This window comes from Eubalaena glacialis, chromosome 6 (genome assembly GCF_028564815.1).
Source record: "Eubalaena glacialis isolate mEubGla1 chromosome 6, mEubGla1.1.hap2.+ XY, whole genome shotgun sequence".
Taxonomy (NCBI): Eukaryota; Metazoa; Chordata; class Mammalia; order Artiodactyla; family Balaenidae; genus Eubalaena; species Eubalaena glacialis.
This window is the reverse complement of record NC_083721.1, coordinates 71,047,521-71,073,401: the sequence shown is the minus strand read 5'-3', so window position 1 is coordinate 71,073,401 and position 25,881 is coordinate 71,047,521. Positions and strand designations below refer to the sequence as shown.

General features: G+C 42.9%; 1 protein-coding gene across 10 annotated transcripts in view; it reads right to left on the bottom strand.

Moving 5' to 3' along the window:
- The window catches only part of KALRN (kalirin RhoGEF kinase), a 653,671-nt gene that overhangs the window by 316,061 nt on the left and 311,729 nt on the right, over positions 1–25,881 (bottom strand). For all 10 annotated transcript variants that reach the window (XM_061194271.1, XM_061194272.1, XM_061194273.1 and 7 more), the window contains one exon: positions 2,282–2,473. In XM_061194271.1, the coding sequence (XP_061050254.1) occupies positions 2,282–2,473 (192 nt within the window). The remainder of the gene's footprint in view (positions 1–2,281; positions 2,474–25,881) is intronic.

Sequence of the window (25,881 nt, the reverse complement as noted above, 5' to 3'; positions counted from 1 at the left end):
TGGGAAAACAAGTCTCAGGTTTAAACAGGACCCCAGGCTTAGCAAGGTTTGAAAGCTCTCTGGGAAAACAATGGTTAATAACTGCATCCCCGACTATTCCCGTGTGCCACACCCCCAGCCCTGGGAACACTTTGCTTTTCTCAGCTAAGAGCTACCCTCCCCATCAAGCCCCTGCTTTGGGGTTTGAAAAGGTAACGAGGAGAAAGACGAGCAAGGAGAAGAAAGAAGAGCAGAGGACAGGAGGAGATACAAGAGGGAAAAAGGGGGGCAGAATGTGTGGTAGCAGGTAAGAGCATGCGCGCAGAGTTTAGGGAGGTGGTTCAAGGCTCTGCTGCACTGGCAGCTCTGCAACCTTAGACAAGTTCTTTTCTGGGCCTCAGTTTCCCCATTTGAAAATATGTTCAATAAAGTCTGTACCATGCGATTCTCATGAGGATTACACGAGATGATGTATGTGTCTGACAACTAGTAGGCACGCAATTAGGAAAAACTACTACCTAATATACATTGAGTGCTTACAATAAACCAAATCTTTAGGCTAGGTAAATCACCTGTATCACCTCAGGCTTAATTTATTATTATTAATTATTATTATCAGTATCAAATAAAGAAGAAGAGGAGGAGAAGAAAAAGAAAGGAATCTTGAATTCACATTGGAACCATAAGGGGCCTTAGGGCCATTGAGTCCGACTGCATAATTTTATAGATGAGGCAACCCCAGGCCAGAGACACAGTGATTTGCACAGGCTCACAGGGTTCTATAGCAGCAGGATCTGGACTGGATCCCAGCCTCCTAGTTTCATGTACAGAAGGTGGGAGATGCCGCTAGAAAGGGTTCCTGGGAGCCTCAGTCACCTTTGCAGGAGTGGCACTTCCATGGAAACTAATCTCATCCACCACCTCCCTTGGCAGTCAATACCCTCACAGCCCTCACAAGGAACATGACTCCTGTTCATTCATGCTCCATTCTCTCACCCACAGGCTCAAAATTAAAAGAGAATACATATGCCTTTGGTTTCTGAGACCATTATTAAGAACTGGTGAGCCACAAGCAAGCAGAGAGCCAGGCAGGAAAACCTGGATTAAAGCTAATCCCCTTGCTTTACAGACACTCATCAGAGAGTGGTCGTAGGTCCCACAGAGAGGAAGCAGAGCCAGCTTCACGGGGCTCCCCAGCCCTTCATCTGCCCGGGGAATTGCAGTTTAGAAAACATTATCTTTTCATGTTTATCTCTGATAGGCACTACAATGATTTGCATTCATTCCCACCAAGTGTCAGAAAAGCCTGTGAAGGGGTAACAACCAGGCTTTTTAATGCATTTCAAATATCAAAAATCAACTTAATTAACTAGGGTACAATCCAACTTTAATTAATACTCCATTAAAATGAATTCCTGGGGGGAACACAAGCATGCACACACATAATGAGTTCAACTGCCAAAGGTGTTATTACAGAAGATGCCAAACGTGCCTCCTCACTGGCCACTTACTCAATCTCAGAGTGCCCCGTGTTAATCAGAACCGAAGAGCAACTGCACGTTTGCAACCCTCCTCCTCTCTATGGGCCCTTCTGCCCTGCCAACAATGCAACACGATCCATCCTCCCCTCTCCTGTCTCCACTTTGTGAATGATTCGGGGACCGGATTTAAGCCCAGCTGGCTTCCTCCTGCATGGAAGGCACCCCAGTCTCCCCTTCCTTCACTGGCTGTCACTCCACGATGAGAAAGGTGAGGACTATTTCACTTTGATAGCACCCCGTGGCAGACCTCATTAAGAAGATTTAATCCTCTGTTCAAAAAGATAATAAAATAAAAACATAGAACAGATTTGCAAACTCTGTACGTTCCTTGATGGTAGCAAAGATGATCAAAGTTCTGCAGGACTCTAATTTTTGACAGGAAACAGCAACCAAGAAAAATTGGGTGTGGGGTGGGAAGGGAGTCTCTGATCCTCTAATATTGCCTCTTACGGCGTCTATTTCTATACCAGGGATCCCCAAATTCCTCCAGCTGCAGACTAAATGCTCTAACAGACTCTCCAAACCACCTGCTTTCCCAAGCCCCCTCCTCACTAGAGATGCGGAGGAAATTTTGCCCCATATTGGTAGAGACCTCAATACAGGTTATCAGGGGCAAATTGTTAATATCATCAACCTTAGGAGGCTAGTAATCCCCAGACCACCCAGGACCCCAGGCAGACGTCGGAGGCTAGGAAACTGCCCTGACCTTTGCCGGAAAAAGGCAGCCCAGCCAACACCCCTCCTCCGCTCGCTGCCCTTACCTCTTTGGTGTGAGTGTGGAAGGAGACGGACATGTCCAGCAGAAGCTTCCGCTGCTCCACCCTACGCACGAAGTCTTGGATGCGCACCTCCAGATGCCGAGCCGCCTTGTAGATCTCCTCCGGGTCACATTCCCCCGTCTGAGCCAGCTGCTCTGCCGCTTCTAGGAGCTTGTCCGCATTGGTGTAAGTATTCTGCCAGCAACGACAGTGAGGGAAAGTCAACTTGCAGTCACAAACCGAGCTTCGCGCCTTCCCCCAGCCCACCCGGGCTGCCCAGAGCTGGAGCGCAGGGCGTGGGCGCTGAGCCCAGAGCTCCCTGATTTGGCACGGGGGAGCTCAGCGCCCAGCTCACCCGCCACCTCTCAGCAAGCCAGCAGCCTGCCTGGCAGCTTGGAACAAGCGGGCACTAGCTAGGTGCCTTGTGCGTCCCTGGGATTTCTCCCAGGTGGGCCGTGCCTGGAAAGAAGCGAGGAGACACGCTAGAATCCCCATTCCTTGGCCGCACGCCCTGACCCCCTACCCTTACGGAGATCCATCACTGCCCTCACATCTCAGGCTGTAACTGCCAGAGTTGGAAATACCTCATCCACGAAGATCGGCTGGGTTTCTATCTGAGAACACCAGGGAAATAATAACTGGGAGACTTGCTCGACTTTTCCCCCAAGTCCGTTGTAACTACTGGTGTTTATCTTTTGGAATGGAGCTATCTCTTTGGAGGGGAAAGGGTCAGCAACTCAGGGAACTGACAGAAGGAAGCAGCCACAGCCAGAGTGAGGAGATGCAGGCTATTCCCTGTGCGCCCAGCGAAGGCTTAAAGCTTGCAGGAAGGTTGGGGATGAGTCTGGTGATTTTGTTTATCTTAAGCTACCACATGCACACACACATTCACACATGCACACACTCACCCTCACACACTCTCCCCCCAACTCCTGTCTGTATTCTCCAGAGCAGTTTAAAAGGCAACCAACTTGTAATTATTGTCCATCAGGATGGAGTCACTGCCTCTGCAATACCTATATTCCAGTTATTACATATATGCCATGGATACAACTTTCCTCACTAGGCTTCCCTTAAAAAAGATCTCCAGACAGACCCTGGATTAGAGTTGGTGACTCAGGTGTACATTATATTTCTTAATATCCCTATAGTGGCACAATGACCTACAGAATGGTGAACAAGTGGTTACTGGTGACGGTGTGAATCCGGCGGCAGAAACAATCAGGATCGAATGCAAAGTGAGTGGAGAACTAGAATGGATTTTGGAGCAATGATTGTATGGTGCTTTACTTTGCCCATATCTGAAGTGGCCTCCGCTCCCCAGAGAGTTCTTTAGACTCACCTGAAGACCTGGGTGTTAAAGGTTGAATTGTGTCCCCTCTAAATTCACATGGTGAAGTCCTAACCCCCAGTACCTCAGAATGGGACCCTTATTTGGAATCAGTTATTGCAGATGTAATTAGTTAAGATCAAGTCATAGTGAAGTAGGGTGGATCCCTAATTCAATATAACTGCTGTCTTTCAAAAAAGAATGCCACGTGAAGAGACAGACACACACTCAAGGAGAACACCGTGTGAAGCTGAAGGCAGGGATCGGGGGATGTGTCTACAAGTCAAGGAATGCCAAAGAGTGCTAGCAAACCGCTGGAAGGTAAAAGAGAGGCATGGAACAGATTCTCCCTCATATCCCTCAGAAAAAACCAACCCTGCTGACACCTTGTTCTTGGACTTCTAGCCTCCAGAACTGTGAGGCGATACATTTCTGTTGTTTAAGTCACCCAGTGTGTGGTACTTTGTTACGGCAGCCCTAGCACACTAATATACCAAGTGGAAGACCCCAAAGACTGTTGACCCAGCTTCTTGATGGAACTGCAGAGGATGAGCAGGCTTGCAGCGAACACTTGTCATGGCCTCAAGGGATGCCAAGAGAGGCCCTAGTGGATCCTTAAGGAATGCCATCTGACAAGCAACTGCCCAAGGTAAACACTGTCCCCAGAGCAGGTGAGATGGGGCTGGGGCTGGGAGTGGGGATGAAAAGGAAGAAAAATCCTTCGGCCCCACTTGGGGGATTCATGGAAAAACAGATGATACTTGTGAGAGGAAAGAGGCTTTGCCACTGAGTTAAGTAAGAGTATGTTGATTTTGGAAAGCAAATGAAGGAAGTACTCAGAGTCACGATGGAAATGCCGGGAGAGATGGGAAATGATAGGCAGGAGGAGACCTCTGGGGCTGTGGGCCAGGTTAAGGAAGCCTCTTAGCGGGTTGCCTGCAATTTCTAGTAAATATACCCAGAGCTGATGGGAGAGAGTTTTTTCAAGAATCTTTCAAATCTTTCACTTTAAACTTTAGGGAATCTCAAGAAATCCCAAAGAAACCCTGAGGTTGTGACTTTGTAGTTTCTAGCCAATAAATAAAAATTTATGCCAAGCCAAAGCAAGCTTGCTTTCAAGTTAAGTTTGGGACCAATAAGAGGTAAATAAAAAGCAAAAGTGAAGTTTCCGCTGCATGTAAGGTGGACAACTTGTCCTGGTTTGCCCAGGACTTTTCTGGTTTTAGCACTGAAAGTCCTGTGTCCTGGAAAGCCTGTCAGTCCTGGGAAAATCGGGATGGCTGGTCAACCTAACACATACCCAACACTGTAGGTGTCTCAGGAGTACAGATACATATACGATGTATATTGCCTCAAAGGAGAATAAAATCACCCTTGAGAGAAATAATGTGACAACACATTAAATGGGACAAGCAGCACAATAATTAGGGATTAACGTTTCTTGGCATGATATAGGTGCTAAGAAGAAAATGAGTGAAAACCAAATAATAGTAGCCAATAATGACTGAATACTTCTCACATGCCAAGGACCATTCTAAAGGTTCACATGTGTATTAACTCGTTTAATCTTCACAATAACCCTAGGAAGTCGATACAGCCATCAGCCCCATTTTACAGATAAAGAAACTGAGGCAAAAAGTATTTCTGGCTAAGGTCACATTTCTCAAAAGTGAAAGAACCAAGATTAAAATCTTGTTGTCTGCCTTCAGAGCCCAAGCTCCAAACCAAACTACCCTATCAGATGAAAAGGGGCCTTGCACGCCCTATCAGATGAAAAGGGGCCTTGCACGCCATGCTAAGGTGTTTTGGTCCAAGGTAGTGGGAAAGCACTGAACAGCTGTAGGTAGAAGAGAAGTATGACTGGGGTATAGTATCTAGAGACACTACCCTGCCTCTCTACAGATGAAGGCAGAAGCCTGAGGATGGGCAGGATTTAGCAGAGAAGGAGGGGTTTCTCATGGACAGGACTGTCTCTCTTTGGGCTCTGTTTATCCCATACCACAGCTGCTCTCATGCTCGTGGTAATGATGTGTTTCCCTGGGTATCTCCCCAGGTACTGGTCTGTGTACCCCTTGAAGGTAGGTCCCATGTCTCACTCATCTCTGGTTCTTCATGCCAGATACCATGGCTGGTACACAATAGGCACTTACTAAATGTCTGTTGAATGAACAAGATTCAGAGATGGGAATGATCATGTCATGTCTGGATAAGTTTAGCCAACCTGACTAAAATTGGAGAGTGGCAGGAAATCACATTGGATAAGGCAGGGAAGAGCTAGATAATAGATTTTATACAGAGAGAGGGACAAGAGAGACAGGGGGGAGGGCAACAGGGTCAGCACTAAAAGCTGGGCTCCCTGCTCTACCCACTACCCAGCCCTCCTCCCCATCACGACCAGAAAGAGCCTCTTAAATTCAGATCCAGTCACACCCCTCTTTCATGTAAAACTGTTCAGGGGCTTCCCACTGACTTCAGGGTAAAACAACTCAGGGTGCCATGCAAGTCCCTTCTTCACCTGACACTTGCTTTTTCCCTTCAGCTTCAACTCACATCACTCCCCTACAAACAGCCTGTGAAACAAATTGCTTACACTTCCGGAAACTCACAGCACTGCATCTTCCCCTGTGCTTCTGCCTGGGGTGTCCTTCCCCCACTTTTTTTACACGACCAACTCTTACTCACCCTTTAAGACCCAGCCCAGCCCAGGTGTCACTTCTTTCAGGAAGTGCACCCTGAGGTCCACTTCTCTCCCAAGGTTGGCTTAGGTGCACTCCTCTGAGTTCCAGAGTGACCTGTGCCAACTCCCTCCTTGGTACCTGCCATATGCTAATGCAAATGTTTGCCTTTCTCATCCACTTAGGGGCAGGTAAAGTCTTCCACATCTTTCCCTTAGTGCCTGGCACCAAGTAAGTGCTCTATAAAATTTTAGTGAATGAATGAATAATTAAAGAATACATTAATCCCCACCAATCCTAATATTCAATCCTTGGCCCTCCATCAACTACTTGGTATAAGACCTCACATGCTAGAATTCATGTTCAATGTTCAATCCCATTTGGTTTATCTTACCTCCTGGCACAGTCTTGAAACAAGAATGTGCTTACAGAATACCAACTAAAGTATTAACAGAGCAATACACTGATGCTTGTCATTGACACAAATTGGGGCAAGGATCACAATAGGCTTCTGCTCACCTTCTGACCAAATTAACAACAGTTTCTGCCCCAGGGCCAGAGTCCAACCTCACTATGAGTGCAGTTCCTAGGTATTCTTTGGTTCTCCAGCCTCCTACCCACTGTCTTGGGTTTGGCCCCTTGCTGACATTTCCTAATTGATGTTGCGAAAATGGGTTATGAGTGCGGGGATATCAATCCCTCAGCCCCTGGGGCTTTCAAGCAGGGCCTGTGGTAGCCAGAGCCCTGAGTCAGAGATTTGGGCCATACAGATGGCTGCACTTCCTGTTCTTCCCTCCCCCCCATGCCCGTGTCCATCAGGTAAAAGCCCTTATGTCGAAAAGCATAAAATCTCATCTTCACTTTATTGTGCTTTGCAGATACTGCTTTTTTATTTATTTATTTATTTTTTACAACTTGAAGGTTTGTGTCAACCCTGCGTTGAACAAGTCTATCAGCACTGTTTTTCCAACAGCATTTGCTCACTTCGTGTCTCTGTGTCACATTTTGGTAATTCTCGCAATATTTTAAATTCTTTCATTATCGTTATCTTTGTTGATCTTTGATCAGTGATCTTTGATGTTACTACTATGACTTGCTGAAGGCTCAGATTATGTTTAGCATATTTTAGCAATAAAACATTTTTAAATTAAGGCATATACATTGTTTTTTTAGACATAATGCTCTGGGCACACTTAATAGACTACAGTAAAGTGTAAACATAACTTTTATATGCACTGGGAAACAAAAAATTCATGTGGCTCGCTTTATTGCCGTATTTACTTTATTGCATCAGTCTGGAAATGAACCCGCAATATCTCTGAGGTATGCCTGTACCTTCCATTCCCCCTTTTGCAGCCTGCGCTCATTACTTTTTTGAAACAGAGCATTCTAGGATAACTAAAAACATGGGCATCCCAGCAATACAGCTGTGGTTTCAGACTTCTTAGGCTGAAGCAGAGGGACAGGAGGCTGGCTTTTTCAGGCAAGGTGTGGGAGAGGCAGTCAGTAAAAACATTTCTGGTGTTAACAGTTGGCCTCCTTGATAATATGAAGTTAGCCCTCTTGGCCCTATGCTCTGGGGATGAGGAAGGATGAGGCCAAAAGTTACTCTTATAATTCAAAAGAGGACTGAAGAACGTAACTATCAGAGGGCCAGGATAGAACTCCCCTCCTGATGATTTTCTTTCCAGGTTGCATTGTTGGGACCAATGAGCAGTGAGAGGAAAGCAGCAAAATGACACAAACACTAACAAAATAAAAGAGAGAGACAGACAGACAGACATAGAAGCACAGGCATTAGGGAGGCATATACTTATCTCTGGATCTTGACATTAGTGAATGCCAGGCAGATCAAGGTAATGCCATTTGAGTAGTACTTTACAGTTGACAAATACATCTCTCTCACACTCCTTCCTTACCCAGTCTGGGGCAGATCTACAGAGGATGCATCTGTGTGTGAGGAGACTACCCAAGGCTGGAGAAAGAACCACTTGAAAGGACTGGATGTAACAGCATGCAGTACCCTGACCGGGTGAGGGATAGTACCTGTTTCTACCAGTTAGACTGGAAAACCTTGTGATTCACAGGATATTGGGTAGAGTACTCAGATAAGTCTTGCCTCAGCTAAGGTAAATAATTAGCTCTAGACTGAGTACTTCTCTGGTCTTGCCTGACACATTTTTAAAAAAATTTTTATTGGGGTATAATTGATTTACAATGTGTGTTAGTTTCAGGTGTACAGTGAAGTGAATCCATTATACATATACACATATCCACTCTTTTTTAGCTTCTTTTCCCATATAGGCCATTACAGAGTACTGAGTAGAGTTCCCTGGGCTATATAGTAGGTCCTTATTAGTTATCTATTCTATATATAGTAGTGTGTATGTGTCAGTCCCAATCTTCCAATTTATCCCTCCTCCCCTTTACCCCTCAGTAACCATAAGTTTATTTTTTACATCTGTAACTCTATTTCTATTTTGTAAATAAGTTCATGTGTAGCCTTTTTTTAGATTCCACATATAAGCGATATCATATGATATTTGTCTTTTTCTGTCTGACTTACTACACTCAGTATGAGAATCTCTAGGTCCATCCATGTTGCTGCAAATGGCATTATTTTGTTCTTTTTTATGGCTGAGTAATATTCCATTGTATATATGTACCACATCTTCTTTATCCATTCCTCTGTTGATGGACATTTAGGTTGTTTCCATGTCCTGGCTATTGTAAATAGTGCTGCAATGAATATTGGGGTGCATGTATCTTTTCGAATTATGGTTTTCTCCAGATATATGGCCAGGAGTGGGATTGCTGGATCATATGGTAGCTCTATTTTCAATTTTTAAAGGAACATCCATACTGTCCTCCATAGTGGCTGTACCAGTTTGCATTCCCTAACACATTTTAAAAGAAAGACCTGAAACGATCAAACTTTTTTCAAGTAACTTAACTGTGTCCCAGAACAAAATTTAAGAATATTTATAAGAATACAGAAATATCCAGCAACTGACAGGTAAAATTCACAATGTCTGGTATCTAGTAAAAAATTACCAGGCATACAAAGAAGCAGGAAAACATAACTTACAAGGCAAACAAAAATCAATCAAAACTGACCCAGAACTGGCATAGATGTTAAAATTAATAGACAGGTACTTAGAAATGGTTATTTTAACTATTTCATATGTTCAAAAAGTTAGGTAGAGAAACAGAAGACATTAAAAAAAAAAAGACTTTACACTTCTAGAGATAAAAAACATACTGGATGGTATTAACAGGAGGTTAGATGTTGCAGAAGAAAAGATTACTGAACTTGAGAACATAGCAATAGAAACTACTTAAAATGCTGAGAACTGAATCACTATGTTGTACACCTGAAACTAACACAATATTGTAAATCAATCATACTTCAAATAAATAAACAAACACATAAATAAAATGCTCAGGAAAAAAAAAAGAATTAAAAAATACCTAAAGCATCAGTGAACTGTGGGACAACTTTTGGAAGACTAATATTCATGTAATTGAAATCCCTAAAGGAGGGGGAGGGAAGTAGAAAAGATATTTGAAGAAATAATGACCAAAAGTTTCCAAACTTAATGAAAACTATAAATCCACAGATCCAAGAAACTCAACAAACCCTTAACACAAGAAACACAAGGAAAACTACATCAAGGCACATAAAAGTCAAATCAAATCAAGTGGAAAAAGAAAATGAATTCTTAAAAGTGACCAAGGGAAAAAAGATACATTGTACACAAAGGAACAAAGATAAGGATCACAACAGACTTCTCATCAGAAATAATGCAATCAAGAAAACAGTGGAGCAACATCTTTAAAGTGAAAAACAAACAAAAAACCCCACCAACCAAACAAAAAACCTGTCAAACTAGAATTCTATGCCCAGCACAAATATTTTTCAAAAACAGAGGTGAAATAAAGGCACTTTAAGGCATACAGAAGCTGAAAGAATTCTTCACTAGTAGACTTGCATGACAAGACATGTTAAAAGAAGTCCTTCAGAAAGTAGGAAAATGGTAACAGGCAGAAATATAGATCCACACGCAGGAATGAAGAACACTGGAAGTGCTCTTATATGGGTGACTATATAAGATTTTTTTCTTACTATTTAAACTCTTTAAAAGATAATTGAATGGTTAAACAAAAATAGTAACAGTGTAGTGTGGGGTTTATAGCACATACACAAGTAAAACATATGACAATGGCACAAAGGCCAGGAAGGGAGAAACAGAAACACAGTTGACCCTTGAACGACATGGGGGTTAATTTGTCCTCCATATCTGAGGTTCCCCTGCATCCATGGATTCAACCAACCATGGACTGTGTAGTACTGTAGTATTTACTATTGAAAAATATCTGTGTATAAGTGGACCTGAGCAGTACAAACCTGCACTGGGTAAACTGTACACAACTGTAAGGTTCTTGTACTATATGTAAAGTGGATAATATTACTTGAAGTAAACTATGATATATTAAAGACAAATACTATAAACCCTGAAGCAACCATTAAAGTAACTAAATAGTGATAGCTATTTAGCCAGCAAAGGAGATAAAATGGAATCATAAAAAATATTCAGTTAATCCAAAAGAGGAAGAAAAAGAGAAAATGTAACAAAGAATAGATGAAACAAATAGAAATAAATAAGATGACATGAAATACATCAATAATCACATTAAATAAATTGTCTATATACCACAATCAAAAGGCAGAGATTTTCAGACTGGATAAAAAGGCAAGTCCCAAGTATACACTGTCTATAAGGAATGCACTTCAAATGTAAAGACACCACTAGGTTAAAAGTAAAAGGGTAGAAAAAAATATAGTATGATAACACTAATCAATATAAAGCTTGGGTGGCTACATTAATATCAGACATAGTAGATTTCAGAGCAAATAATATTACCGGGGAAAAAGAAGGTGACTTCATAATTATAAAAGGGTCAGTTCATCAGGAGGATATATTAATCTTAAACATTTATGTATCTAATAACAAAGCTTCAAAATATGTGAAGCAAAAACTGATAAACTCGCAAGGAGAAAGAGACAAATCCACAATTACAGACAGAGATTTAATGCCCCCTCTCAATAATTAATAGAAAAGTAGGCAAGAAATTAGTAAGGATATAGGAGATTTGAACACTCTCAACCAACTTGATCTAATTGACATTTATAGAACACTCCACCCAACAACAGCAGAATGCACATTCTTTACAAGTGCTCACAGAATATTTACCAAGATTAATCATATTCTGGGCCATAAAACAAGTCTAACACATTTAAAAGGATAAGAGTCATAAAAGTGACTCTGATCATAAAGTAATTAAATTATAAGTCAATAATAGAAATATCTCTGGAAACTCCAAAGAGTGGGAAACTAAATAACACACTTCTAAATAATCCAAGGGTCAAAGAAGGCCGTATCTATTTACCAGGTATGTACAGTATACTAGGCATTGTGTTAGGCTCTTTATATACATTACCTCTAAGCTTTGAAACCAATCATAAGATAGGCATTATTAATTTCATTTTACAAATGAGAAAACAAATGAGGCTCAGAGAGGTAAAGTAACTTGTTTGGAGAATGTTACAGAGCTAGAAAATGGCAAGCTGTGTTTCTGACTGTAACATCCAGGCTCTTTTTTCATTGAACCATGTAGCTCTCTAAGACTCAATGTAAAATCTCCATCTCCTCTGCTTCTCTGTTACTTTACTCACTCTTATGCCATTGATTTTCAAATTATGACACTGTAATTGTTCATTTGCAACTGCTATTCTTGTTTGCAACAAACTTCCAGTGTGTACATGTTGACTTCCAGAGAGAACTGAATTCTCCTTGGAGGAGAGAGTCCTATCTTACTCGTTTTTTCTATCTCAGCTACTCAATATACCTGCCAGCACAGGGCTCTGCTCTCAATAGGCACTCAACTCCAAAACTCTGCAGCCCAGCGTCCTGTCAGCATTAAGCCTTGGAAATGCACGTTTACCTTATCTCCTGATGTAGCTAGTCCTGAATTTAAGGATAAGTAGTGATCCAAAAGTTCCTTTGTTAAGACTCTTACTTAGCAGTGGGAGTGTGTTTTCCATGTAAATGGGAGTTAGAGTCTCAGGACAAAGTAAAGAAATTCAGTTGAGCACATAGCATATTTAAAATACAGTACTGATATAGCACATCATGTACAATCAGCCAAAATTTATAACTAGGGTGATATAGGAAAATGCTTTTCAGTTTTCATCCTGGAGCATCAGGCACGTATTTCTCCATCATCTGCTGGCTCTTGCAGGGGAAGAAGGGATGGACTCTGACAATGGCAAAGAGGTCTTTGGTGGGAAGCAATAAGATGGAAAGGAGGAAACTACTTGGCATCAGTGATAGGTTAACCCACCATATTATATCTGCTGGAAGGACATCTTCCTAGGTGTCCTGAATAAGGGAACAAACAATAGTTGCCTCCATTAGGACAATCTGTATGTCCAAACAAGGAGTAACTAATGACTAGTCCTAATCAGATGCTCCTTAAATTGGAGACTGTCTGTACAAATCTGCTACAAATCTACTAATTGGGACTGATACCAAATATAACTACTGTAGATGCCAATACCTCCCAACACAAATAGTCTGGAAGCTGAGATTATCTCTGGGAACCTAAATGCTGGCTTTATCACATTTACATATACAATCACCACCCTGTCCCATTCTCACACACATCTCTACTTTCTGGAAAGCATTTTCCTCTCTATATCTAAAATGCTTCAACACCTTTTCCTATTAACAATAAATGGTGTATTTTTCAGAACTCCACATTTTTTAAGTAAAGTTTTATTTCCTACAGTCTAACTTTTATGTGTTTAAGAATGTACCTAGGCTGAGGAATTCCAAGAAAAGAATAGCAGTTGTTCTTTGCTAGGGTGTTCTCCTTTACTGATTTTCTCTTTCCTTCTAATCCTCACTAACCCTCTTCATTTACATGCTATGCTTGAAAGGAACTTCAGTGTATTTTCTCTCAGCCGCAGGCTGGAAGCTGAATATCTAGGCACTCTCAGGTAAGACAGCAAAAGAGATAATGAGAATTAACTATTAGCATAGTATAATAATAAAAAGTAACACTTTGTTTCTGGACCAAAAGGCAGGGTCAATCCTAGAGGTTGCCAGTACAAGTTACAAAATATGATTTGACAGAAAATACCAGGTCCAGCTTGTAAGAAAGGACCAGACAGATTCCAGAAAATGTGGCCACCCCTAGGGGACTGAGACACAAAGCAAGGAAGGACTTTCTCCTTGACCCTCCCCACCTATGCCTCCAGGGCATGGAGAGCAGTTGAAGGCAGAGACTGGGCCACGCCTGACGCTTAGACTGAACATAAAGAAGATGGTGCTTATAGGAAGGGGCCTAGAGGCCAGAGGTTGGCCCAGAGTTACAGGCTGGGGCTAAGGAAAGAGTCCTAGGGAGCTGAGCAATTAGGAGATCAAAACCAGGAGAGTGCTGTGCAGACACAAAGCTCTGAAGACTGCAGAGGGAAGCATTTAATCCTCTTCCCACTGAGCAAGTCCCAGATGCAGCCAGCTGGCATCCATATTGCTGCTGGGAAACAACCCACTCTTGGAAATTAATAATACAGTCTCCAGCCTGGCCACTCTTCCTCTTCCCTCCTTCCCCTCACTCAGCTCAAATTGGCAAAAAAATGAAGGGGAACACGTAACCACAAGAGAAGAATGAGAACAAAAATATTTTAGAAGTGAAGAAGGCAGACCAAAGTGTTCATATACGGATTTGTGGATTGCCCAGTCACCTAGCCCTATAGAAGTTCATTCTCATGTGGAATTCTTAAAGCCAAAGAAACAGTAGTTGGTGAGACAGCATCCCCATGGAACAGAGATGAGTAGGGCCACCTGTTGCAGGATTTGGCAATTCAAGAGATTTGGGGGTGGGGAGATGTACCCAAAGTGATGTTCTCTCTCAAAAGAGTAACTTTGCAGTGTTGTTGGTTTTCCTGTTTTCCATATCCTATGTTTGGCTGGCAGTGGGAGGCAGTGGGCATGAGAGGGAGAAGGCAGGGCTTTAGAGAGAGACGACAGTCAGCTTGAAAATACTGCTGAAAACCTTGGGGCTTGTGGATTTATTTTTCTCTTCTGTTCCACCCTGAAAAGGACGGATAGGGAAAGGTATGCTTGACCCAGGGAAATGGGGATCAGGTGATGGGAGAACAAGCAGAGGGGCTGGCCCACACTTCTGCGCTCGCACGGGTTAGCACAGTGCTCTCGAGCCCTTTCACCCTCTTGCGGTCACATACAGCCCTGAGGGTCCCACATCGATCTACAGGGAGCCTGCCGCCTCTGACTCTCTCTATGGATGGTGTTCCTGCTCACTTCCGACTTCACAGACCCCAACCCCTCCCATCTGCCCTGTACTTACCTTAGCCAGCCTCCCTGGGTTTCATCCACAGATTCTACGGAACAAGGTTTCCTAACAGTAGCACTATTAACATTTTGGGCTGGATAATTCTATGTTGGGGGGCTGTTATGGGTTGAGTTCTGTCCATCCAGAAAGATATGTTGCAGCCTTAAGTACCTGAGAATGCGACCATTTTTAGAAATAGTGTTGATGTAGGTGGCATTAGTTAAGATGAGGTCAGACTGGAATTGGGTGGGCTTTAATCCACTATGACTCGTGCCCTTATAAAAAGATGGGCGCATAAACATACAGAAACAGACAGGGCACCATGTGACATGAAGGCCAAGACTGGAGTGATACAAAGGAATGCCAAAGATTGCCAGCAAACACCAGAAGTCCAGAGAGAGAGGCTGGGAACAGATTCTCCCTCACAGAAGGAACTAACCCTACCAACACCTTGATCTCAGACTTCTAGCCTCCAGGACTGTGAGACAATACACTTCTGTTGTTTTAAGCCACCCAGTTTGTGGTACTTTGTTACAGTAGCCCTAGGAAACTAATACAGGGGCTGTTCTGTGTACTGCAGGATGTTTAGCAGCATCCTTGGCCTCTACCCACAGGATGTCAATAGCAGCCCCTTCCCCAGATGTCATAACCAAAAATGTCCCCAGACGTTGACAGATGTCCCCTGAAGGGCAAAAATGCCTTCCAGTTGAGAAACACTGTTTTAGATCATAAAACCATAGAGGAAGCCCCAGTGAGGGAGACCGTACAACCTCCTCAGCTTACAGTGCTTTTCTGATAATCATTCAGATGGCAGAAGCCTTAAGAAATCATCTAATCCTGTGGTTCTCAGAGGACAGGATGAGGGTAGGTAAAGGGATCTGGGGAAGAAAAGCAGTGCTCAGGCCCTACCCCAGATCACTCAAATCAGAATGGGAGGCTAAGGGTGTGGACGAGGAGAGTATCTGGCAGCACATGTTCTTAAAAGCTCCCCCAGCAGATGTTTTTATAATTGCAGCCACTATCTAAGGTTGAAACCACTCATGTAAGGACTGGGCTCACAGCCTGGGCTGAAATTCTACGGTGAGAGAAATCTAGTCTTTTGCCCTAAAATGGCTACATGCTTTGAATGAATGGTAATGTTCCTTAAGACCAAAATGTTCAATAATAGGGGGATGCTTTACTACACTGTGGTACGACCACATGAGGCAGTCATTACAATTATGTTTTGAAGACTATTTAGTGATCTGAGGAAGTATTCCTGATGTAAGATTAAATGAACAAGTCAGGATAAATCAAAGTATGGTTCTGACTCCTATCTATATCTATCTATCTATCTATCTATTGGAAAAAACTACTACTGATAATGATGGCTGCCAGTTTTGGATCCACTTACAAACATTATTATAGTGGTAGACTATGCTATTGTATCATGTTACAGATAAGAAAACAGGCTTGGAAAGGTGAAAGAACTTGAGTAAGCTCACATAGCTAGTAAATGGTGGATGCCAATGTGGAATTCACATTTATTTGACTCCAAGCAAAACATTCTTTGCATTCTGCTGTGCTGAATGGAAATTTGCCAATAAATATTAATAGTTTATATATAATTATCTTTAAGTTATATTAGGGATGATTTTTCTTTTCCACTATTTCCTTGTTTCCAAATGTTCTATGGTGAACATGTATTAATTTTATAGTCAAAAAAAAAAAGGAAAAATCATTCAAAGTATACAAATTATATGCAGGGCATTCTTTAGAAATTATGCCAAAAAATAAACAAAATTTTATATTTACATATGTTTGCTTCTTTCTGTATGTGTAAGAAGAAAAATGTACAAGCTAACTGTGACTGCCTTGGGAGGGAGGGATTGGGAAGTGGGAGCGGAGGGATAATTAGCATTTTTATTTATACATATCTTTGCAATGCTTCACTTGTTATTACAAAAATTAGGAATCGCTTTCAAAATTTGAAAAATACCAAATAAAAGAAATTTTAAAGGAAAACGTAAGGATCTAATATATTTCTGTCAACTGAGTACATCCAGAAATACACACAACTTTCATTACAAATGTATTTATCTTAGAGACAGATGCATTTCCTAGTTCTGGTAACCTGAAGACACTAATGCTTGACCAACCACTGCGAAATATTCAATCATAAAAAAAATGCAAAATCTCTCTGTAGCCCCAGTCAGATATTTCACCTTTCTCAGTTTGGACTTTATGACACTGCTCATCATAGCTCTGAAGATACATGATTTTGATATGACATATATATGCAAAAAAGATCCACTTAAAAATAATTACCTATGAAATCCTGAAAATTATTTCCCCTGGGCACAACACAACATCAACTACCCGGGACCCTGAGTTGTCTTCCTCGGCAGTCAAAAATAAGAGACATGTCAAATTTGAAAATACTTAAAAGTGAGGCAGACTCTCAGACAACACTCCCAAGAGCCTCTATCTGGAATGGGGCTATAGGGTTTGGTTGAAAGCCTTCTTTATCACCATCATATAAATATCAAAGCCCTCATGCCCACGGCATGGAGCTGACAGCAGCAAAGAGTGACAGGCAGGGGCCAGTCCTTTGGTACTTATCTGTATGAAACTGACACGCTGATGTGATTGAAATGCTTAGGGTCCTTTAAATAAAAATCAGCAAAATAAAGATGGAGTGATACAAAGATCAAAGGAATAATAGGAGAGATCTACTTCTAGAAGAATCATCCTCTGTCTTCCCATCTTGCTGGTACACTCTGGGACTGGGGTTTCCGTGGCTTTAGAAGGCCTAGGTCACTTATATCTCACCTTCCCCAGGTATACCGTTAAGATCATCATCATCATCCAAAAGAAATATGGCTTTTAGCCACAGGGCCGCTCCGGGGCCCACAGGAAGTGACACATACTGCTCTAGGGGCTATATTCCCTGATCAGGCCTCCCTCAAAGCAAGTCAGTCCTAGAAGGGCTGCAGTATTGGGAGGGACCCTCTGTAATGGAAAAGGAAAACCTAGGCCTCTGCAGTGGCCTTGGAGGTCTCTCTACTCATGTTCACTGAAATTAGTGAACATTGCCATGCATCCTGAGGCATCAAAAAAAAAAAAAAAAAAGGTGAACTGTGTTCAGAATGGTCTGTATGTAAGGCATGGAAAGTTTAAACTGTATTTCAAAAAGTTTACCAACAATAAAGATGAAATCTGAAAAGTTTCAGCATGAAGTGCTTAGGGTGAAGTCTTGGTTTTTTATGAAATTAAATTATGTAGAACAGTTCATTCTCCAAGGACGAGAAAGAAATGAGGTGTGACAGTAGTACAAAGTGGTGATGTGGTGCTGAGGGCACACTGGGTAACGAGTGATCGGGTAAGATGGACAGGCCTGGAGAAGTTTTCAGAAGGAGGCACATTTTTCAGCCAACTTTAAAAAGTCTAAAATGTGAAGGCAGAGAGGAGGAATCTGCCAGGCAAGGGAATGGCTTGGGCAAAGATCCAGATTGGGAAGTTGGGAAGTTGGGAAGATGTGAGGGGTCTTGGCGAGGAACTAAGAGAGGCACAGTCCTGGGGTTTCCTCCTTCGAGTCGGGGTTGGTGATGGAAAGTTTGCTGGGGGTGTAAAGCAGAAGTGGCTCTTGGCTCTTCAGGAAGAACAGCCCACCTCTGCTGAGAGAAGTACAGTGCAGGAGTCAGAGAGCTCAGCTCCAGCCCTCACTGTGGGATAAGCCCCAGACAGTGGTCATGTGGTTCAGAACAGTGGTGGGGAGGGGTGTGAGGGGGGCAGAAGAGACAGAGGAAGGAGAGCTACACAAAGAATGGGGCCACCTGCACACCCTTCTCAAACAGGGCCAGATTCAGAGATTTGCTCTAGGATGGAAGAGACACTTATATATCCACCAAGGACTGTTTACCACAGACTGTCCGCCAAGACCCAGGGCCCTCTGAGACCTCAGGATCCCCATTTTCAAAGTGGGAACAACATCTGCTTCCTGTTTCCTTTCCTTAGGTGATGGAGTGAAGAGACTCACCCAGTGGAGCATTTCCTTGGAGCAGAGATGCTGCGGGAGATCAAAGACTCCCCACAAATGGGCCCCAAGGGAACGGGCAGAATCCAAATAGCTGGAGGTTGGACCATGAGACAGGGAAGGGTCATGAGGTTCAGGCTCACATCCCATCATTCACCTCGTTATCTGGAGCGCTTGAACGTTCTTAACTTTTACAGGCCAAGAAGTGTCTTCCATGACCACAGATTACACCCATAATCCTCATAGTCATGAAAACCTCGGCAAGAATCATGAGTTATTCAGCACAAACCCACCCTCAACACGACAAAGGGGAAATTAAGCAATGGGGTTATGTGAATGGAGACACAGTAAGCAGGAGCAAGCTGGCCAGGAGGCGGGGTCTGGCAGGGCATGGATACTTTCACAGAACCCCAAAGAAAGTAGCTGGAAGAGTCACTGTAGGCCCCCGGGGCTCTCTGGAAAGGCTGGGTATGAGCTGTGAGCAGGGCTTCCCTGTCCTGTCTGGGCAGAAGGGCATGTAAGATAAGTGGTCAGAGTGCTCTATGTACAAAGCATCATGCTGTTTCCATTTCCATTTCCAAAATCCACCTCTGACCCCAAAGTCTCACTGATCTACACTTACATAAACATCAGAACAAGGCTCATTAAATCACTAGCTTTAGCTTTAGAATGTGGAAAGTTTCCCGGCTAATCCTACTATGCATGGGAATCTGGCCCTCAAACAGTGTCAGAAGTCTGAAGAGTTCAGTTAAACTCCGAGACTGGTCAGCACATTCTCTCTCTTGGGAAACACCCGGTATGGGGCAACAGCATCAATCTTTTCTATATCTTTAGCTCCTCTTTTCTAAGCATGTTCCAGACATGATCTCATCCACTGTCTCTATATCCCTGGAATAATAATGATAATTTACATCTGCTCTGTGCTCTAGACTTATAGTGCTTTTAAGTACATTATCTCATTTAATGCTTACTTCAACTATGATGGAATAAACATTATTCCCACTTTGTAGACGTAGAAAGGAAGTTTGGTGAGGTTAGGTGACTTGTACATACAGATGGAGTGGCTCTGGGCCTCCTACCCAGGTGTTCCAATCCCTGTATCCTTCCTCTTACTGGATCTTGTTGCCTCCCACAAGGAAAAAGGGAGGAAGACTCTGTAACTCTCATTTTATTGATGGTAAGATTATGGCTTTAATTACTGAAGTGGCCTTCATATGAGGCATAGGGTAAGGAAAGAGAGAATCTAGGAAATTATCAAAATTATTCTCTTTGATAGAGAGAATCTATCAAAGTTATCTGGTACCAAATCATCTGACCACCTGAAGCCATGATGGGATGTAATTACTTGGAGTGAACCTCAAACCTCAACCTTTCTAACCTTATAAATTTGTAAGACTTTTACCAGAGTGACAGCTACAGCAGTTGGGTCAGACCCAAGTTTTGCACCCAAATAACCCTCTCTCCTTTAGCTATATTTTTTTAAGCAAATGAGACTGACCTTGTGAATTCCCGAGACATTAAAGAGTCTATAATTTTAGGCAGAGTCCAAGACTCCTGAAGAAGAAGAAAACTGAAACATGTCTATCACATGGATTTGGAGCTCCCTTTTTAGCCTTATTCACTGCCCCCTTCCCTCGAAGTTATTTTCAAATTCTAGGCATGTGATGGACTAAAGTCCACCAGAGCTATTTCAAACCATACTTGGCATTATTGAGGCTCAGATATAATGTACAAAATAGCTCACAGGGTGAAACACCATGGAGATGCGTAATTACAGCTGAGGTTGCCAATATCTAATGCTGTCAGCTCCTAGAATATAGTAGGATAGCTGCACTAGTCTCTACTGAAACCCAAAGGGCAGTGCCCTGGGCTGGCTGGGCATTTGCCTTGTGTATCCCAAGACAAATAAAGGCACCTATCCTGATGAGGCTTGGATGTCACCTGGTCCCACAGGAGACCACAAGAGCTCAGCTCTCTCTGCCCCAAACCTGGCTGCCTTTCCAGGTGGAATAACTCAGATGTGATGCTTTGTTCCTGTCAGACCTTGGCAGTGGGCTTTTCTCCTGTTAAAAATTTATTCCAAACAAAACTGGTTCATGAAATACCTCCAGTTGCTTATTGGCAGAGAAAAAGGACACATATCTGCTTGGTGGGCTGTTCTTGTTGGTGGTGTATGTTTATTTTTTGGTTTGTGTAATATATAGCCTGAAGCCCTTTCACTCAGGACTCTTAGGTGTTGGTTCCTGGTATTCATCACCTGTCCCCACGGCACCTCCACCCACAAGTTCTCAAAAGCCCTTACCCTTCAGCCCAGACACTCCTGATTTGCCCATCACCCCGAATGCCACAGCAAAGGCGTACTCGCCTCACGGAGCTCTTAGGGGTCCTAGAAAGCACAGCCCACCTGAAACCACACTTGGACCAGAACCAAGCGCTGCATCCTGGACCCTGACTAGAGCCCCTATTTCAGGAAAGGATCTCCCAAGAGAAGATGGGACAGAAATGAAGGAAAGAGGAGGAGGAAAAGAAGAAGGAGAGAAAGGAAGAAGGAATGGGGAGGAGGAGAGAGGCTACAAATGCTACTGTTTTGAAGTACTCCTCACCCACCTACCACCTCCACCTCCACCTCTACCATCACCATCTCCAACATCATCTCAGCCAGTTTTAGGGGCTCAGAAGGTCCTCACATCCCTCTAATATACATGCACCTGCAATGGGGCACTGGAAAGGCTTGGGAGGGCACTTGTAAATTGCCATTCTCTGAAGCTCTCTCTTGGGAAAAGATCCTGAATGCTTGGCTTAAACCCAGCCCTCTGTTTTCAATGCTTATTTTGCTTCTCTTTACCCACTTATAACTGTACCTGCCTTTAACAGCCTATAATTATAAGTTACTAGAATCTGGGAAAGAGTAAAAAGTCTTAATATTTCACCAGCAAAAAATAAAACAAAACAAAAACAAAAACCACTGTAGATATATATCTATTACCATGGATATATCATTAAGTGAGAAAAGCTGGCAACCAACATACATATACACATAAATAAAGAAATATCTGGAAGAATAAACACCAAAGTATTAGCAACTGTTAAGACAGACAACTGAGTGGGTGGATTATTTTTGTTCCTTTTTTGCTCATCTGCACATCTATATTGAAAATGTGTAGTTTTGTAATTAGAAATTTTTAAAAAATAAAAATAAAATAGAAACTTCATTTGGAAAAAAAATCAAAAAGAGAGTTGAATAAGCTCAGTTTTCCCCATTACTCTGAAGTTACGTGAGCTTGAAGCATGGGCTCTGGGGTCAGACTGGGTTCAAAGCTTGCGTCCTACACTTGAATAATACTCTCTAGGCCTGATTTTTCATCTGGAAATTGAGGATAATATTAAAATCTACTCCACAGAGTTGTTTCAAGGATTAAATGAGTTATTTCTTATAAAGATATGTATTCAATAAATGGCAGTTATTATTATTGCTTATTCTTACATGTTTACAGCACAGGTTTAAAACCTTGCAAATACTTTTCAAAATGTTTTTATCCAGGAGAAATATTTTCATTGTGGAATTTGCATACATTCCCCCCATATGCAAATCCATCACTTGCTCCCTCTTACTTTCAGCTTAGTGCTGGCTTCCAGGGGCCCACTCTGCGGGCACAGTGTCACAGCAATGAAAGGAAGACGGAAGAGAAAGGAAGTCAATTTGGTTTCTCTTAATCTGGGCAGGTTGACCCGTGTTGAAATTAATTATTGGAAGACATGGTAATACATAGTTTGCTTTCAGAATCAGTACCAGCAGATGAGGAAGCTTTCCTCTGGAACAGCTTTCCTTGTTTCCTTTCTAAACCATGTCAGTGCTCTCTGAGAGTCAGCAACTTTATTCTTCCCATCGGTGTGTTATTCTCACTGTGCAAGGTAAATCTGTTGACACCTTGTGAAACTAGTGGCCACATTCTTGGGACCCCTGTGAGCAGACCCACTGAATCGGAGAATCCTTTAGAAGGGAGAGTGCTCTCACTCAGTGCCCAGACTCTCTCCCCTTCCTTCCCCTTTTCTGAGGCCTTACGGCAGGTTCAGCTTCAGTCTCATGACAGAAATGGAATCACACATCTTACCAACAGACTAGTCCTTCATATCAGGTCCCACTGGCAGCTAATCCAGCCCTGCCCTGGTGCCCACATTTGATAATTAGACTTTTATCCCTATCCCTTCCTTACCTGGAACCCTGTCTCTGATTTGCAGCCCAGTAACTGAAGCCTGCTATCTGTTAAGAGTCTTCTCAATGGAAACCACTGATCCTCTTCCTTGCATCTCTGAATACATTGGCTCTTGGATGCCCAGTAGTGGGTATTCCCTACCTACCACCCCAAGGCAGGATGCACCATTACTCTATTGCCTTTCCTTGGTTCTGACTGGTCAAATTGGATGGACCCCTCTTCCACATGCTTAACCCGAGGGCCAAGCTTAGTTCCTGTAGCTGATCTTTCCACTTGGCACCTGGCCCATCTCAAAGGACAAGCCTACTCTTTCCAACATAGTTAGGCAGACCACACCATGCTGAGTCTTGAGAGAGGACAGCATGGTACTTGATAACCTATCCTGGAAGGGAGTGAGGCTTAGAGGTATCCCATCACCACCACTCCCATGGTCACCACTACTGCCACTGAGGCCACCATTCACCAGGCACCTCCCATGAAACAAATTCTCTATTAGGCACATTCTACATGTTATTTCTAACCCTCACATCACTCTGTGGAGGAGGTGTCACCATCTCTATTTTAGAGAGGACACTGAGGCTCAGGGAAATTGACTGTCACTGGGCCCAAGGCCAACAAAAGGAAAGAACAGATTGACTGCAAATGCTACACTTTTCTTCACTATATCATATGTCCAAATAGAGGGAAATTAGAACTGAGAGGGATGTCTCAAATAGGCTTGTGGAGCTATCAAGGGAGATGTGTTCTGGAAACAAGGAGGTTTCATTAATGATAGCCTGACCTTAGCAAAAGGTAAAAAGAAAGAGACAAAACAGGACTTCCCTGGTGGCGCAGTGGTTAAGAATCCGCCTGCCAATGCAGGGGACACAGATTCGATCCCTGGTCCAGGAAGATCCCACATGCTGCGGAGCAACTAAGCCCGTGTGCCACAACTACTGAGCCTGCGCTCTAGAGCCCATGAGCCACAACTACTGAAGCCCGCGCGCCTAGAGCCTGTCCTCCGCAACAAGAGAAGCCACCTCAATGAGAAGCCCACACACCACAACGAAGAGTAACCCCTGCTCACCGCAACTAGAGAAAGCCCATGTGCAGCAACCAAGGCCCACGTGCAGCAACCAAGACCCAATGCAGCCAAAAATAAATTAATTAATTTAAAAAAAAAAAGAAAGACAAAATAATATTCTGGGCTGGGCCAAGTGTAGTCCACTTTGTGCTAGAAAATGGAAATGAAGACTCAGGCTAGATACTGGCCAAGTTAATTGTTAAACAGGACAAGCGCCAGCAGAGAACAGAGCCAGCTGTCACCAATAGTGGGTACACGTGTTTCAGATAAGGCAGAGGATGGGTAGAGAAAGATGAGAGGCAGTCATAGGATTCCCAGAGCCCTGAGGTCACATAGAGCTTTTAGATGAAGAAGATGTCATAGAGGTTCATGAAGGTGACCCTGGAGTCCAAGGGAATTATTAGGCACAAGGAGGGAAAGACTGTCACTCAGCAGTCCTGTGGCCACAGTGCTAACACATGGTTGTCTGAGGGGCTACCTGGATCCACACATAGAAAGAAGATTAGGAACTGGTTCTGGGGTGAAACGGAGGACACTGCTAGGCCCAATCCCAGAGACATCCAAAGCTTTTGTGAATCAAGAGACTCTGTGGCCAATCCAAAAATGGGCAGAAGACCTACATAGACATTTCTCCAAAGAAGATATACAGATTGCCAACAGACACATGAAAGAATGCTCAACATCATTAATCATTAGAGAAATGCAAATCAAAACTACAATGAGGTATCATCTCACACCGGTCAGAATGGCCATCATCAAAAAATCTAGAAACAATAAATGCTGGAGAGGGTGTGGAGAAAAGGGAACCCTCTTGCACTGTTGGTGGGAATGTAAATTGATACAGCCACTATGGAGAACAGTATGGAGGTTCCTTAAAAAACTAAAAATAGAACCACCATATGACCCAGCAATCCCACTACTGGGCATATACCCTGAGAAAACCATAATTCAGAAAGAGTCATGTACCAAAATATTCATTGCAGCTCTGTTTACAATAGCCAGGACATGGAAGCAACCTAGGTGTCCATCATCGGATGAATGGATAAAGAAGATGTGGCACATATATACAATGGAATATTACTCAGCCATAAAAAGAAATGAAATGGAGGTATTTGTAATGAGGTGGATGGAGTCAGAGTCTGTCATACAGAGTGAAGTAAGTCAGAAAGAGAAAAACAAATACAGTATGCTAACACATATATATGGAATCTAAGAAAAAAAAAAAAAAAAGGTCATGAAGAACCTAGTGGCAAGACGGGAATAAAGACACAGACCTACTAGAGAATGGACTTGAGGATATGGGGAGGGGGAGGGGTGAGATGTGACAGGGTGAGAGAGTGTCATGGACATATATACACTACCAAATGTAAAATAGATAGCTAGTGGGAAGCAGCCGCATAGCACAGGGAGATCAGCTCGGTGCTTTGTGAGCACCTAGAGGGGTGGGATAGGGAGGGTGGGAGGGAGGGAGATGCAAGAGGGAAGAGATATGGGAACATATGTATATGTATAACTGATTCACTTTGTTATAAAGCAGAAACTAACACACCATTGTAAAGCAATTATACTTCAATAAAGATGTTTAAAAAAAAAAAAAAAGACACTCTGTGGCAAAGGAGTTGAGAGCCTGGGCTCTGGAGCCAGACTACTGGGTTTGAATCCCAGTTCCACCCCTTACTAGCTTTGCCAACTTGAGCTATTATTTCACCTCTTTGCCTCCGACTCCTTATCTGTAAGTGGGAGTATCAATACCTAACTCATGGGATGTTATGAGAATGAAGCGGACAGTGTCTGGCACACAGAAAGTACTCAGTAAGTGTTATTGTTATTATCATTACTGCTGTTGTTATTAGGATCTCCTCAACAGGGAGAAGGAAAACATGTCTAT